The sequence below is a fragment of the Calypte anna genome, chromosome 4, assembly GCF_003957555.1.
Source record: "Calypte anna isolate BGI_N300 chromosome 4, bCalAnn1_v1.p, whole genome shotgun sequence".
Taxonomy (NCBI): domain Eukaryota; kingdom Metazoa; phylum Chordata; class Aves; order Apodiformes; family Trochilidae; genus Calypte; species Calypte anna.
Genome location: NC_044247.1, coordinates 17,722,009 through 17,739,122, shown reverse-complemented (window position 1 = coordinate 17,739,122; position 17,114 = coordinate 17,722,009). Strand labels below are relative to the sequence as shown.

The window sequence follows — 17,114 nt, the reverse complement described above, 5'->3', positions numbered from 1 at the left end:
TAGTCTGAGGTATGCTTTTCTTCTTCAAGGCACTTTGCTAACAGCCAATCAATCTTCACAGCAACTCTGCTTTAGTGTCCCTAGTTTTCAGATGTGATAAAAGTGATAGGTTATATGATATACCCAGAGTCAGGAAGAAAGTAAGTATTATTCTGAGGACTGGCACCAGTATCTCATGGCTCACACTTGGACCAAAAGAATTTCAGTTGATTTGGCTCCAATTGTCTCATTTTGAATTCTCTGCAGTACAGCATCTAAGCAGTAGGTCTATACAAGCTCCTCAGAAAAAAATAACTTTCTTTTAATTTTGCTGGGAAACTATTTGAATGATTAAAGCACACAAAATATTTAGTTGAATAGGTGGGTGGTACATTTTACAAAAAAATTGAACTACTTAAAACAGCTACTGGCATAACTAGAGGGTTAATAATCTCTAAGGTATTGCCCTGGTTTATAGATACTGCTTTTGGAGCAATAAATTTTAACCTTTGAACAATGTGCTTCTGCAAATAAAATCCAACCTTATTTTGTGTACTTAACAACTTCTGATTGGAAACACATAGCAACCTATAGCAAGCATGCTTTCAGCAAACTAGAACAGAAACGAAGCAGATCTTCAAAGTAGTCACTTATCTCCCTCAATAACTCTTCTACATGTAAACAAGATAAACCAGGTCATTTTGCCAGATCCCACTCTCTTTGAATGATGTTTAAATAATTCTAAGGAGAAGGAAGTTGTGTTCAGCTGTATTTCTTTTCTTAAAGTTCCTTCTTGTTGGGATTTTTTCTATTTCCTTTTTAAAATTAGAATGCAAAATTTAACTGTCATGGAAATGTGATTAAAACAGGTAGCTATGAACTTGATCCTGCAAAACCCTAGGGCCAGGGTTCTGTGCACTTAGCTAGAACTAGGTCCTAAATTATCATATGTCAGTTCAAAACACAAAGTTTTCCTCTGCATTCTTACCTTTTGAAAGTCTAAATCTGGAAAAATTTACTGGTTTTGCTCTAGAATGCAAACATAATTCTGTACAACTGGCCAATGTGAGGATGATCTTGTTTAACCTTTTTCAGTCTCTGAAGAGAAATCCATGTGTGTATGTATGAACTGTAGGTAAAATATCTCTCCCATCTCCCTCTGTAGACAGAATGGCTTCTCTGTGTGGTTCCAACATGCTCCTTTTTTGGACATATCCAATGGATATCTCTCTTGGGAAGCCAGTGGTTTTAGTTAGGTTGCCATGCTCATCACTATGGATGGTAACTCACTTTTGTTCCCACATGCTGTTTGTTGTGTTCCACTTTTCATGGTGTGTGGAAATCAGTAGAATTTCTGTTGCTGAACTTTGAATTGCAGCTTCTTCATCTCATTTGTGTCACCTATGCAAAGCCTCAAAGAGCTGTTGCCAGAAAATGGAGCAGCATTGTGAAAGGGTAGAATGGAAAACTTACAATGTAGGTATGTGTCCATTTAAAGTTGGAACTTTACTCTTACTCAGTGATGTCCTTCTTGGAACCATAAAATGATAACATTCAGAAACAGTGAAAACTGCCAGCTTCCTTAAGCAATCCTGATCTACTTTTTGAAAGCTTTTTTTTACCATCAGCCTGCTTTTAAATTTGATATCACAGTTCAACACCAGACTAATCATGAAAATGGATGATGACTTGCTACAGTAGCTGATACCACATTGGAAAATGATTATGAAAAAAGTCATTTATTTAAATGTTCTTTATATACAAAGTAATTCCACATTACCAACATTTTTATGATCTAATAGTACTATCTGTTATAATTAAGGGAAAAAACCCCAAGAATGTAGTGCCTAAATGACTTCATGCTCCTAAGTCTTATTTGCAACAGTGAGAGATGTTTAGGAGGACACCTTGATAAAAATTAGTGAGAACAGGCATCCTAAATTTCTAAACTGCTTTTGGCAATGAGGGTATAAATTCCCAGTCACTTGTGTGCTTACAAGGTTTCCCTTTTTGCAGACAAAAGTTATGCCCATGCGATTGATAGTCATGTTAGGAAGTAACTAGCCAGGTTCTTCTTAAGTACTGCTTACCTACCAAAGTCTGCTTAGTATGGAAGTGATCAGCACTTCAGGAAACGAGACCCTCTTAAGAATTGCTGAGAGCTTATATTTAAGTGAAATAGATGTTTGCTTTGTTTTACCTTAATTTGGCTTCTCAGATTATTTATTTTTTTAGTGTCACAGTAGTTCTGAAAAGTTGGCCAAATTTAAAATTACTTGAATGCAACTTGCATTTTTATCCACGAGCTGTCCACTTTATCCATATCTGTCTCCAGAAGTGCAGTCACTTTTTAAAATAACTGCACTTTTAAAAAGGATTTTCCTCTCTTCTCTCTTTCTTTCATTACACAAAGTGAGCCTAACATGATTTTTTCTTGTATCAAAAACTAACTTGGGCCAAGATTCACAATTCCAGAGTGCTTTTGAGACATTGATGGTAAGATTGAAGAGTGCATGTTTATACCCGTCCATGGGGCATTGGACATTTGTCTGGAGCATTCCAGACAAAACCAAAAAAATCCAAAAACTTCATCCCTGGCCCTTACCCTTAGCATGCAGTGAGTGCAAGCACCATGCCCCAGATTTTCTATCGAGTGAATCAAAACATAGAAGCCAGGATTTCATTTCTCCAGATCCACGTGTAAAGTCTATGAGATGAGCAGCTGGAGCCTGTGTGGGGATCAAAGAAGAAGGAATGTACCCTCTACCTAGGGACGAGGGACAGACAGAATGCTTGCACACAGCTGCCCTGACTGCCTCAGGGATGTCATTCCTGTGGCCCATTTTGTGCTTTTTTAAAAATTGTATATTTTTCTCTCTGTGTCTGCAGTGAACTGTAACAAGTGGCTGAATCTGGTCCTCAGCTCTGCTCCCTCCCAGTGTCACCTGCCTGCCGTGTGGCTGGAGGGATGCTTGTCCTGTGGCACAGAGCCATGGCATCCTCCTGCAGAGGCTCCCTGCAACCAGGACTCCTGGCACACAGCAGTCCTGTTGCCCTTGGGAACTTGCCCTGTCCTGCAGCCCTGGCAAGTGGCTCTTGGTTTTACTGTACTTAAAGCTTCTGTGCCCAGAACTGTGTTTGTGGCTGGGGACTCCTGCAAAACAGCTGCAGCTTTCCTCTGGCTTTCCTACTGTAGTGCTCCGTGTAGTGGTGGTTTTTTAGTGTTCCTTAGGCAGCAGCTCTTCAGGCAGCCTTACTGAGAGGCCACCACCTGCTGCAGGTTCCCGTTGTGCTGCAAACCATTCATGGGAAGTGGAGGAGGTGGAGGTGGGAATAAAGAACCGGGCATTTCCGAATGAGTCTGTTGGTCAGGAACTGGCATGGGGCTCACTGAGCCAGAGTCACTCTGCATAGAGCCGAGATTGCTGCCATCAAAATGAGTCATTTTCTTCTTCATTAATTTCCTTTCTTTGGCTCGACGATTCTGGAACCAGATTTTCACCTGCAGAGGGGCAGAGAAAAAATTTTTTCAGTTTCTAATGAATGCAGTGGGGTCCTTTATGTACACAGACAAAGGTCATAGGAAATATCAACTGCATGAGGACCAGCCAGAAAGGCAGTGGCAAACTGAGACAAAAGAGCTGCTTGCTTGTTTTTCATGCAGGTTATCTTTCCTATCTGGTAACATTTGTATTAATAATTTGATTAAAAAAAAGTTTTTCAGTGTTTTAGTTTTAGGAGGTGTTTATTTTATTTTAAATAAATTATTTAGATATATTAATACTCATATCTTTAAATATGTAAAGTAATGTGGAATTAAAATCTTAATATTTTTTTAAATAAAAAATACAAATACACAGTGTATTTTTATGCCAAGTTGAAAAAAATTTAATTTTCAATATCTGAATGCTTGCATTCAGCAGCAGACTGAGAAATATTTCCAAAATAGGTATTTGCTTCTCCATTTCTCTAAGCACTTTCAGCCTGTGCTGTGTAAAACAAGTTGAAGCTGTATGAACAGTGCTACAACTGGGTGGATTTTGGGCTATCCCTGCTCAGTAGGATCCCTGAAAAACTGGTGAATCAGGTATGATCATCAGTTAATGACCCTGAGTAGTAAGTGACTGAGAAAACTGCTGTGATGGTTTGCAGATAGACAAGGCAGCAGAGCACATTGCATCTGAAATCTAGTCAAGTTCCTTCAGAAAAGCTGTTAATTTTCTGGTTTTCTGCTTACTCTAGGATACTGCATCAAGAAACTTCCAAGTACAATGGGACTGAGTGTGGGCTCTGCTCTTGTCGTGGGTGTCTCTGTGTGAGATCTGGTTTGGCATCTTATCTGAGTGGGTTCGTGAGCCACCTGAAAGGCTGGAGAGCCAGAGGCCATGCAGCTGCTTGGCTTTGGTAGGGGGTGGCACAGGCATTGCCAAGTTTGGGACTGGAGAACAGGGCACAGAACAGTTCCAGAGAAAGGTTTCTGTTGTGGTTCACATTGTGGGAACAGAAGTGGAACTTGGAAAGGATGGGAGGAAATCGGGGCAGGAGAAAGGAGTCCCAAGTGTGTAGGAAATCATTAACAAAGGCAGCCAAGGAAGCAAACACCTTTGTGTCCTGAACATACCTGAGTTCATCACTTCCATTCCCTGCTAAGCCTGACCTTGTTGCAATTGGTTACAGAATTTCTATTGACTTCAGCAGCACCAAGACTTCCACTTTATAAATTTTGGCAAAAATTTGTCCCTGTTATCACTACTCCAGTAAAACAGAGAGAATGCAGGCAGGATTTTGTTGACATTTTTACACTCTTGTTTTTAAGAACAGGACTGTATGGAAGGCTGGTGTTTGCTTTTTCTGTCTTGTTGCACAGCTCTCTGAGGTCGTGAGGAGACCTGAAATAGAACTGATGGGATATTTAGAAAAAGAATCCAAACAGAGCTGTCAGCCCACTCAGCTGAGTAGTTTGAGTTCCTCTACTGCAAGGGGAACCCAGTTGCATCATTTGGTTATTAGAGGCATTAGCATTTTTGTGTTCTTAGCCAGTAGGGTTATCTCCTCTCCAGCAATAATAAATCCAAAGGCAATCCTGGGTGGGTGATCCATACTCTACCTGTCTCTCGGAAAGTCTTAGGTTTGCAGCAAGTTCAGACTTCCTCCTGATTGTAATGTATCTGTTGTAATGAAATTCCTTCTCTAATTCTAATCTCTGGTGATCTGTGTAAACCACTCGGTACTTCTCTCTTGTTCTTGTTTTACCTGTTTTGAAAGAAGAACACATTGCTTCAAGCTAGAATTTTTTTTTTTTTTTTTAACTGTAGTAACACAAAATATCTGGTTTTACATTCAAAAAATATGTTTGTGGGTATTTTAGGCCTGATTCTCTGTGCACTTACCCAGAGTAACTCCCTTGGCTGCAGTGGACTCGATCTTGATTTACAACACAAGAGGTTCATACCATCAGATTTTGGGTTTGCACTTTAGTAAACAGATGATAAACTACTTCTCATATCCTTAATCACCCTTCTGTTATCATTTGGGAAAGGGAGGGTGTTCTTGTGAAGAGCAAGGAGCCAGGAAACCTGGCTTCTGTTCCCAACTCTGATGCAGGCTTCCTGCTCAGCATTGAATTGCTCTGTTTCTCAGTCCCCAAAGCTGATAAACTGCTACCTGCTTCAGAGGGCAACTGAGAAGGATATTTTACTGCCTAAAAATAGTGACACCTTCCAAAGTTCCTCACTGCTTGGTGTTAGAAATATTAATAGGATATTTTGACTGCTACTGCAATTTGGAGGCTGTGTTGTTCCTTCAAAGCCTGGCACAGTCTATCCATGACTTGATAGTAGCACAGGGAATGGTAACATAGATTTTCAGGTGACAGTTAATAAAAGGGAGAAAAAGGCAACAATAATACCTAACAAAGGGCATTGAACAATGACAGAACTGCAGCATCTGTTCTTTTGCAAGCAGCACTGCTGCCTCCTTTCAGCAGAGGGTCCAGCTGACTGAAGCAGACATGGCTCAGCAGTAGCTGGGTCATTAAAAGGTAATGGCAAATGACATGAGCCAGTGAACACGGATGGAAGCAGCTGAAATTTTATGGATTCTCTACAGGATAGTTTCTGAGGACAGAATGTGTCACAGTAGTGGAGGAGAACTGAGAATGGGAAAGGCTGCTGATGCTTCCTTTCTCACTCACCTCTGCTCTCTTGTTAGTGTTCATATTAGAGAATCAATATCAGGGCCCAACACCTGCTTAAAACCAAAGCCCCTCAGTCCTAGCCTAAGGTCTGCCTACATTTTTTAAAAGACTGAAAACCTCATTGTTGTGTTAGACAACTGTGTTACCATCTTCACTAACCACAGTCTTACAACCTTTTGTGTGCTTCCATATGTATACAGACATGTCTTCAGATCTGTATGTTTAGGCTGTAAATTCTCTAGGACAGGGAATCTGCTTTGAGTCTGTATTTTTTTGCAGTGTGTCCCACTCTGGGTTGTGAGTCTTTGTGTCCTTAGTGGTCACTGTGGTGGAACAACCCCCTTACAATCAGGTTCTAACAGATGCTGCATAAAACTGGAGGCACAGTGTGGCCTGCTGCTGCCTGCAGGGACCTGGTAATGCTGCAGATGTAGCTCCATGCTACAGCTCCTCTTTGCTACCAGATCTTTTTCTGAAAAGAATGCCTAACTTTGCAAACCATGGGCTCATTCAACTCGTCACAATTGCACGCCTAATAAGAGCAGTTAATTTTGAATAGAGAGGCCAGAAAGAGATTTTTCAGGTGGTGAGCTGGTAAAATACCAGTTTCCAAACAGATCCCCATGAGCAGCCAGCTTCCCATGGCAGGAGAAAAGAGCTGGAGGTTTCATGGATCAGTTCTATCAAAGGCCTGAGTTTCCCCCAGCCCCCATTCAACTCCCCTTGCTTTTGAAGTTTAAGTAGCACCCAAAAATCAGAATTCAGGGTACAGAACTAGCAGAATCTTGGAGTGCTGCACCCCTAAAAAAGAGACATCATGTCTCTGTGCTATAACAGCTAAACATCATCTCAGTTAGCATTGCTTTCCACTTGCTGTGTGCACTGTATGCCAATAGCTCGAGAGCCATCTCATGTTTTCCCCTCCAGTGTTTCTTCGCTACTTGTAAGAATTTCTGGCTCACCAGGTTCTGTTTGCATTCGAGGACTCTTTAGGGTCTGCTCCTTTTTGTACCATTGTATGGCTCCTGGGCAGGGAGCTGTTAACCTCTGGAAGTCTGCTCACTGCAACTCTGTAAACAAATGTTGTTACACCTCCGGTTGTGAGGAACAACTTGTTCACCCTACGTGACAGGGGTTCTCTAGGACTCTTCCCAGGCTTCCAGAACGAGGTCTACATTTCAATCCTTCAGCTTCCATGCTCCCTGGGATTCAACCCTGGGAAAGGCCGGATTCTGCACAATCCATGCAGGCAAAACCACTTTGACTGGAATCTGTTCACTTCCCAGTGAAGGTTCTGTTGTGCTTGGCTGAGGCAGAGAGAGGTACAGGACATTCTCATTTCAGTAGCATTTCTCTAACTGTGAAACTGGAGTGAAAGCAGAATTAGCCCAATTATGTTTACACTGATAATCAAGTGAAAAGTGCTGTTAATTTTACAGCATTATGGTAAGAATTTGAGTGTCTCTAAAGACCAGCAGTTACTGAGTTCAGTCCACATAAATACCAGGACATTTGTTTTCATTCATTGGAAGTGTAAATTGTTTGTTTAACATGTAGTCACCTGTGGTGCTTTAATGCCTCACTTGATATTTTTCACTTTTGATCTCTCTAACCAGTGGTTTGGTTGGGGTTTTTCCCTCTTAAATGAGAATTTGGGGTCATTCTATGGGAGGAAATATTTAAAATGTTTCCCCAGTCTCCTTTGTGTTGTTAAGCTGGAGTACACAAAAGAGCAACTTGGTGATCTTATCTTGAACTCTATTCTCATTCAGAAGCCAGAGACAAATATCAGATGCTCTTCTATTTCCAAAACAGTGTGGTAAATTTCAAGGTAAACCTTTCTGTTTCTGGTTTCAAGTGCTTAAACTCTTCTTATCTGAGTAGGAGAGGGCTGGGTTTTTTACCTTCCAAACTAAAGAAGAAATTAAATGTATTTAGAAAACTTTCTCCCTTGCAGTCTTTTAATTTTGTATGAGTAGCTTTCAGTTTACTTTTTAAAGGAATGATGATATCTGGCTTCTTTTTCAAGGAAAATTGAGAGCTTCCTCATCCAATTTCTTTCTTTTAAGTAAATTCAGGGAGTAATTTAAAAAGTAGAGCAGCAAAAAGAGAACATTTCCTTCCTAAAAATGAAAAACAATCTGAGAAAGATTATCTCTGATTTGTCACATAATTTGATGTATTTAATAATTTGATTATTTTGTGTAAAGTAAAATCCTCACTGAGCTACAAAAGGCAATGGGAGCTGAGCCAGGGTCTTCTGAGAGGGTACTTTTAGTTCTGGCTGAGTCACATTTTAGTCTGCTGGACCTTTACCCAGACTCTCCTTGATGTCAGTGAGAGTCTTCTTGATGCCTTTGTTGGAATTAGTCTGCATATGGCATTTCCTTTCAAAGGCAAAGTACACTTTTATTTGCCAAAGGTAACAAACAGCAGCAGCAAACATTAGCCTCTAAATTCCATCTGCTAGATTGAATAAATCCACTCCCCTGCATTCTCAGCCAAATCTTGCAGACCTGCTACTGGTTTTATTTACTGTGATGCAGTTTATTTCAAGGAGAACTATCTGAGTAAAAGTTGAGGTAGGAACTAATGGGTTCACCCCAGAGACAGCAGAAGGATCTTCTTCTCAGACTTCTTTTGGAGATAATGGCAGAATTTAATGATGCAATGATAAAAGATAATAATTTAATCCAATCCTTTTGGCAAATCCTGCACACTTTATTTATTTAGGTGAGTGAAAGTACTGCTATTGAACTTTCTGCAATCTAATTAATCTTTGGTTAGTGAGAGATCATAATTTTGATCAGGAATATGGTGTCAGTTGTATTGGGAATGTGGTCTGGCATGGGCTATAGTTGTACTGTAGAACTGCAAGTGCCTGGGGGGGTTGTTAGTAGTTGGGTGGAAAAAAAATGAAACAAAAGAGCTTTGAAGCAGCTACCTTTGCAGTACCACTGCCTTTGAGTTGGGGGAGTAGATTTCCTGGTTTTAATGAGCTATTAAGAATAGGGAGTTTTGTCAAAAGCCTATTTTGCAAATAGTGGCTCTTGCAGAGTGTCTTTGGAGTGACAAGAAATATGACATTTAAGACTTAAAAAGCTTCTCATGAGATGGAGTTTAACAGTCCTGCTGTATCTCACCCACTCTAGTGATTTTTGAGACCGGCCAAGTTTTGAGTTGGGGGAAGGGAACAGCTTTCCCAATGGTCATAAAATTCACAGAGCATTTCTTCTGAAGACAATAAAGCTGGGAGAAGGCCTCTTTATTTGCTGTGAAAATCATCACCCTTTCCGGCAATATAACTCCTGAAGAAAAGAGGGAGAAGGAAGAGACAAGACTGCATATCAAAGCAAAGTGAAGTGTTGCCTCAATATGACAGATAGGCCTCAAAACCTCAGACAATGTAGGCCAGGAAAGGAAAAAACAAAAAAACAAAAACCAAAAAACCCCACAACCCACAATCGGACCTCACAACTAGTTTACAAAGCAAAATAAATTAGCATTAGAACTGGCCCTGGCCCCTTTTTCTGTGCCTCCTCTCTTAACTTTGCAGGGATACTCTTCATCTACTGAAATGGGCATCATTCATAAAATCAGAAAATCCAAAAGCTGCCAGAAGATGTCATGGTACAGAAGAATGTGGGATTACTGTTTGATTCCCTTTAAAGATTTGGAATCTGGATTCCAGAGTTTAACATGCTTTCAGCAGGAGTTAATATCTGTACTTGGAGGTTAGCTTAAACTGGCTGGAAATGTGAAACAGCTTTCTGGCTTGAAGATATGCTCAGTTTAAATCTGCATCTTTGTGCTCAGTGTTAAGAGACAGATGAGGCTTAGGTTTTGAGTTTATAAAGGCATAGACTGTCAGAGATCAGGCCCCAGATTGGGTATTTTTGGGTTTACCTCTAAGTATTTCCACACTTGAAAAGTGGGGAAGAAGAAAGGAGCACATTCTCCCTAGTGGAATTTCACTGAGTTAATTGAAGTTATGAAACAAAAGTAATCTTAAATCTGGAGCATGGCCATTGTGCTGCACACGATGTTCTGTAAAGTTATATTAAAAACCCCCAACCACACACTGCCACTGTATCAGAAAGTGGTACATGGATCCAGTCCTCTGTAATGTGAGTAGTAATATTCTGCCAGAGCCTTAGTGCAATGGGTAGGACTGTTCATTACTGCAAAGCTGGATGCATAAAGGTTTGTGAAATATGGTGAAATTCTATGTTTTTCTTCTGAATCTTATAATTTATTCTTGTTATACGTGATCAGATGACTCATGCTGGAAAGAACAGAATAGGATCACAGAATTGGAACCTTTCAACAGACTTGAAGAATTTTCCCTTCTGTTCTGTTGACTCCTATTTAAAACACTGATGTTTTCAAATTTGAATGTGTTCTGCTATTCCATAATCAAACTCATTGGACAGACTCTGTCCTTCAGTTTGCTAGTGTAAACTTTTGTATTCATCTTTGTCATACAGAATTAACTGAATCTAAAGCAGAGTCATTTGTCTCACTTTTAAGCAGTCACTGGACAGACTGCCCTGTATGGATTTGGTTTGGCAGAACCTGCAGAAAATGTAGGTGGATTTCTAAGTGGCAAGATCTGGGGAAATCCCATTGCCAATGATAATATGAACTAAAACCCGAGTGATTAACTGAATGTTTTTTTCAAGTGCTGAATGTTCTTTTTAGGCATTCAACAATTTGCAGGAATGGCTTCCTAAGAGCTTATACCTCTTCCTTAGATTTGAGGGAATACAACTTGATCTTTCTTCAATGACCTGATGTTATACATCTACAGTGCATATGGTAATGATGCTGGCAGCACCTGCCATCAGCATCAGAAAAACCATCCTTATGCCTTCAGAGTGCAGTCTGATTGAACAGGAATGGTGGGAGAATTGTCATCTGTGGGAGAAGTCTCTGCTCATAGTTCCCCTCAGTTCCAAAGCCTGTTCCCTCCCTGTTTTATGGTAACATACAGACCTTAGGATGTACTTTCAGCTCAGTGAGCAAATCCTCATTGCTGCTGGAACCACCCATAGTTAACTGCTCCAACTCATTGTTTTGGGTACAGTTTTACCACAGGTGTGTGCTGGTTTGCTCAGGAAGGCAAAAACTAAAGTCTGCTCCTGTCTGAGTGACTGCCTACCTCCACAAAAATAGTGACATCAACAGAAAGGGATTTCTAGCTTGTTCTGAGGTGGTTTCATTCTACTTTGCATCAAAAATTTTTGCCTGTAATTGTGCTCTGTGTGTGTGTGTGTGGAATTGCTCCCCAAGTCTGTTTTTCGTGGCTTTGTTCTGGCCTGTGTTAAAATTTCTATTTGCCTTGGCTTTGCTCACCCTCTCCAAGTGTTGAGAAGGGACAGGAGCAGTATGAGAGCTAGAGAAGTGTCTTTTTCTATCAGTGTTCTTGATTGAAAAGATTAATTAGCAAGTGGATCCTCCTTCAAGAGTTCTGAGTCAAACCTGCTTGCTTTCTCCTGTATTCAAGAACAGAGTTACTGGGTGTTGGATCCTATCTGCATTTAGGACCAAGTCCCAGTCCTCCCAGTTCCAAGGCTGCAGGGAAAGACTTTCAGACATTCTTCAGCCAGAGAGGTTGATGGGTGCAAGTTTTATTAGGCCTTTTTCATGAGGAATGCATACCAGAAATACTAACCCAGGATGACAGTCTCCTATTAAATACTGAGATCTTCCTGTGGGTTCAAGTAGCATAACCTCACAAACTTAACACCGGTAGAAAACATTGATATTGGGTATTGGTTTTAGAGTACAGGGTAAGACTTTCAATAATTTCTTGTTTTGTTTGGTTTAGGTAAGAGTTAAAGAGACCTGTAGGGCGTGAGTCAGTGGTAGAACTTTCAATGAAGTGTTTTGTTTGTCATTTCTCAGGTCATGAGGCCACAAAGCACCAGTAAGAGAAGCTAATCATGAAATCTCTGGAAATGGAAATGTCAGTGATTTGGGGGCCTTGTTTCTGTAGCTGTTACAAGTCAGACTACACAGTAAGTAAACCTTTGGAGGGAGTCTCTCTGATCTTAAAGAGATAAGATTACAGGAGTATATCTTGCACCATTTGCAAGAATATCTTGCAAAAATCACTTGCCTTAATAATTATCATTTCCATACTGAAACAATATTATTGATAGGTACTATTTTGCAGCCAGTAATAAGCAAATAATAAAGCTATTTTGTTTCATTTCTGTTCTGATCAACTCAGGTAAGTCTGAACCTCAGTTTTTCCATCCTTAATAACATTGGCTCAGATCTGTTTCACAGTGAACAAGGAAAGCTGGTAAATAATAGGTGTGATTCCTTCACTCTTGCCTATACAAATCCTCTACTGAACTTTCTGAAGGTTTTGAAGAGAGAGAGCAGGGAAATGCTGAATGTATGCTTACAGCTCTAAGGATATACAAATCCCTGGATTTCATCTGAGAAAATGCTTAGGATTTTGATCATGATCCAGCAAACAACAGTGGAACTTGCAGTTAGCCTTGCCTCACATGTTTGAAGTCTCTTGCATGCTTGGAATAAACTCACTTAAGTGCATTGCTAGATCTGACATTGCTGTTAGAGCAGATTTTAAAAAATTAGTTTTTGGAAAAAAAAGGAGAAAACCAAAACTTTTAAACAGAGGAAAGGGAATGAATAAAGCAAAAGTAGCCAGCTCCCTTGAAGCAGACCTATTGGCACTGAGCACTCCTCTTCTAGTGAAAAAAAAATTAGAGAGGAAAAAGCAGCAGGAGAATTACTGATCTGGAGGTCCCTTAAATCACAGCTCAGTGCCATTAGGTGAACAGAGAGGCTCCCACTAATTTCAGAGGGCCTTACACTGCACCCCAGGCATTTGGGAGGATATGGAGAGACTCCCAACACCTCCTGAGAATGCTCTGACCCTTGCAGGCTTGAAATTTGTAAGGTTAGAAAGCCCTAAGCATGCTTCTTAAGCAGGTAGTTAGATTGTCTATTTTCTATAAATATCTCTATATTGTATCTCTATTTTGTATTTAGAGAACTATATACATCCAGCTCAGTGTCCCCACTCTAAAGGTGACAGCACAAACCAGATCTTTCAGGGAGGCTGCAATTTAAATCCACAGGAGCAAGAGGCAGGCAGGTAAAGAAGAGATGAGAAGCAGTGGGTTTTTTGAACAAGTATTCTGGGCTCTGTAAGTCATACAGTTTGTGAGCAATTTCATTGCCCTTGAAAGGACTGCTCAAAAGTAAGCTGGAAGTTTTTGCAAGACTGGTTCTCTTTGGTTGTTTTGTTGTGGTTTTGTTTTGTTTTTTTTTCAATATGCAGTAAAGAAATTAATATAATTTAAAAAAAACCCAACAACTCATTTTTCCACTAGAGTAACAACCTACCCTGCTTGTCCTGTTGACTTCTGTGAACTCTATGAACTAAAGTTGTGTTCAGCAGGAGAGAGGATGACTCAGTCTGTCCATATAAATGAGATGCACTATTTTAATACAGACATTTTTTTCTATAGAGTTGCTTTCATTTTTCTAAAGTATGTTTTAAGTGCTTACTTTCCAATCAGAGACTGAATCAGTAATTGTTTTGAAAAGTATTATTTACAGGTGTGGGTGGAACAGACCTGGGGGGGGGGAGGACACAGGAAGGGCTGAAAAGAAAGGAACCTTCCTGGGATGTTACATGGAAATACTGTGAACGTCTCTTCAGGGGAGGTATTGAGCATCCTTAATTTCTACTGATCTTGGTGCATGTCAAAGCTGCTCAGCACCTCAGAGAATCAAATACTTTCCTATAGCAAATTGTGCCTGTGATATTTTCAGGCAGTTTTCCCTTCTTTTTCTTCTCTCCTTTCTTGTTTCATAACTTTTTTTGAGTCATACAAGGTAAAGATTTTTGGTTTAGGGACTCAATATTTATATTTCTTTCTATTGCTCCTCATCACAGTCAAACAGAATCCTTTCCTTGTGCTTCAAGACTTATTTTTATTGGTTAAATACTACTGAAGAATTGCTTTCTGCTCATCAACTGCTCTGCATCAGAGACTGATCTGGCCCTGTGTTAACTGACTGTGTTACCATGGATCTTTGTATCTTTGCATATTCTGAGAGCTACTGCTACAAAGTGAAGCAAGCCTTTCCTTATCATTCCTGGTTTTAAAGCACTGACTCATTGTTTGATCCTGCAAATCTCATTTCATTCCAATGTTCTCAGATTTAAAGAGATTGTTTCTGATGCAAAGCTGTATTTCCACCCTCCCCCCCGCTGTATATATTTTACTTGAACTTCCCATATCTATTCTAAAACTTGAGGAAAATAAGCAAAGGATAAGTGGTGGTGAAATAACAATGCTTTCAGAACACTTTCTTCCTGCAGCCTTGCTGCTTCGTGCCAATCTGTAGGGCTTCTGTTAAAAGCAATTATTTGAAATCTCCATTTTTAACAGATCTGAAATGAAAATAGCTCCCTGCCAAAGGACATTGCTTTTCATTTGCCTCAGCATTAAAGGTCAAGCAACATAATAGTCAGATGATCAAAACCAGCATCAAGTCACCAAACTAATCTCTAAGTGCTAGCAAGAGAATCTTTCAGAGCAATTAGGATATTTCTTTCTTGAACTGCACGCTTCCCTCTAAACAGGGAACCTGGCAAAAATCCAAACCAAACCACAACAACGTGGGCAAAGTAAAACCTCTTCTCAGCACAAAACCTCAGTGTCCTCATACCTGTGGACGTGGATTGCACCGTTTTCCTCATCCATTCGTAAGAGCTGTGCCTTTGGCTGGTGGGAGAGATTTGCTGTGTATTAATTGTTTCTACAGGAGGTAACCCCCCAGCTCCAGCGGGATGGAGGGAGCTGTAATCAGCAGAACTGTAGGAGCCCTGCCCAGGAGATGAGCCATTGAGCTGGGCAGCAGCAACCGTGCTGGAAGGTCCTGGGCCGTAAGCGTTCCAGTCCTCCCTCTGTGGGCCGTAGTGAGATCCCCAGGTTCCTGCAGGCTGTCCATGGGTGTCCAGAGCTGGCACATGATGATATCCCATGTAATCTGAATAAGGTGGAGTAGACACAAAGTTTTGCACTGGCAGGTTGTTGCTGCTGCACCTTGCAGATCCTGGATACATGCTGGTTTCTTTATCCAAAAGATAACTCACATACATGATGCTCACAGCCTGGCTTTGTCTTGCTGGGACATCCTGCTCCTCACAGGGTTTGTTTGATCTCTCTCCCCCTCCTCTTTCTTTCTCTCTCTTTTCTAGCCCTGACTGGCTCTATAAATGACTCATGCTAGCCCTGATGTCCCTTTACTACACATGATTAACAATGGTTTTACCAGGTGCTGGTGGTAACAGTTTACTAAGGTCCTGCCTGATGTCACAGATAACTGCCTGCCCCAAAATTACATTTGCATTCAAATGAAGGGCTGACCATGCAGGCAACTCCACCTTGCTGCTAGTTCTGGTGCTTCCTTTCTCACAGATCCTTTATGTATTACCATCCCCATTCTATACTTTTCAAATGTAGTTTGAAATCTCATGGTCTTCAAGCAGAGTGGTGTATATGGTTAACCAATAACTGTTCTGGCAGTAGAAACAGTCTTTTTCTTGAGCAGTACATGTCAGAGTCTAACTTCAGGCACTGGAGTATAGTTAGTTGAAAGATGGTATCCCTGGTCTGGTTGTTCTTCTGTTAGAATGTGCTATGTGAATTTTTTTTTTAACTGAAAATAAAGTCCTAGTTCAATCTTTAACTGCAGATCTTACATAGTTTCTCTCATGAGCCCTCTTCTTGACTTCAGCTCTTAGTCCATGTGGGAGAGCACTTGGAAACCACAGTGATCCTACTGATTTTAACATTACAAAGGATATACAAGAAGTCTCATAGTCATTTTGAGCATTTGTTCATACCAATAGTCTTGTTGATGTTAGCAAGCCTATTCATGAGCTGGCTGCTTGCCACAGTGATTGAAGTTTCTCTATTCTAACTTCCAATGTTAACAGAAAGAGAATCTGTTATTGAGAGAATGCAAGATTTGTCACTTTCCCTATGCTTGTGTCTTGTTTGTGATATTGAAATGAGTGGTGGTTTTCCCCGAAGGTTTTGCTGTTCTCATTGCTGTGCTTGCTCACAATAAGTGACACCTTTTCTTAGAAATATGGAAACACATTTTAGCTCTGTGGCTCAAAAAGGAGGTGCCTAACATTCAGGAGCAATCCTATGTTTGTAAGTAACAAATTCCTGTGAGAGTATCTATAACCAGGAGTGAGGAGAGAAGGTATTGCTTTTTTGGTTTTTGTTTTTTTTTTTAATTAGATAGATAGATACCTTTGGCATTGTCTCTTAATGAGAACTTACTGTTTTCATTCCTGTTCCTTCAATGATGTGATACTTAATTGCACCTTTATTAATGAACCAACTTGTTAAAAGGATTTTTTTCCTTAAACAGGTGCAAAGTGTAATTAGTTTTTTCTTTGTTCAGAGGTGTACTATTTCTTTGAGAGTCTTTTGCACTGTAACACCATTTAAACTTACAGTTTCCTCCTGGTTCTCAGGAGGAAAGAATCACTTTGCACACCTGACAGCACAATTGCTGACAGCTGGGAGAGAAGGGTGTCCTTTGGCTGGATTCACAAGGTGGGTTGTGGCTGTAGTGTTTGTTGGAAAAACCTTTTTTGACTCTTAATTTCAGGACTAGGTGGCAGAGCACAGGCTACCTTTTCTGGGTGTTTGGCAAGTTTTTCCTGCTGTGCACTTGAGTAAAACTTGTGCTCTTTTACTTCTTGCTCCTTGTGAGATTTTGGAGGGTGATGTTTTCACAGCATATTTATCAAAAGGTATTTTTAAATCATCAGATGGGGGAAGTTGGCAGAAACTTCCTTCTCTTTGCATATGTCAGCTTATTCAGTTGCAATTTGCACATCTGTGGCAGCTGACAATTCAAAACT

At 40.4% G+C, this 17,114-nt stretch overlaps 1 protein-coding gene across 1 annotated transcript; it reads right to left on the bottom strand.

Moving 5' to 3' along the window:
- Window positions 1-3,232: 3,232 nt before the first annotated feature.
- Window positions 3,233-15,477, bottom strand: LOC103534189 (homeobox protein CDX-1). The gene is made up of 3 exons (XM_008500123.2): window positions 14,897-15,477; window positions 5,087-5,232; window positions 3,233-3,481 (listed from the first exon to the last, which is right to left on the bottom strand). Exons 1-3 carry the CDS (start codon window positions 15,327-15,329, stop codon window positions 3,233-3,235), a joined length of 828 nt encoding a protein of 275 aa, XP_008498345.2. The 5' UTR covers window positions 15,330-15,477.
- Between the last annotated feature and the right edge of the window lie 1,637 nt (window positions 15,478-17,114).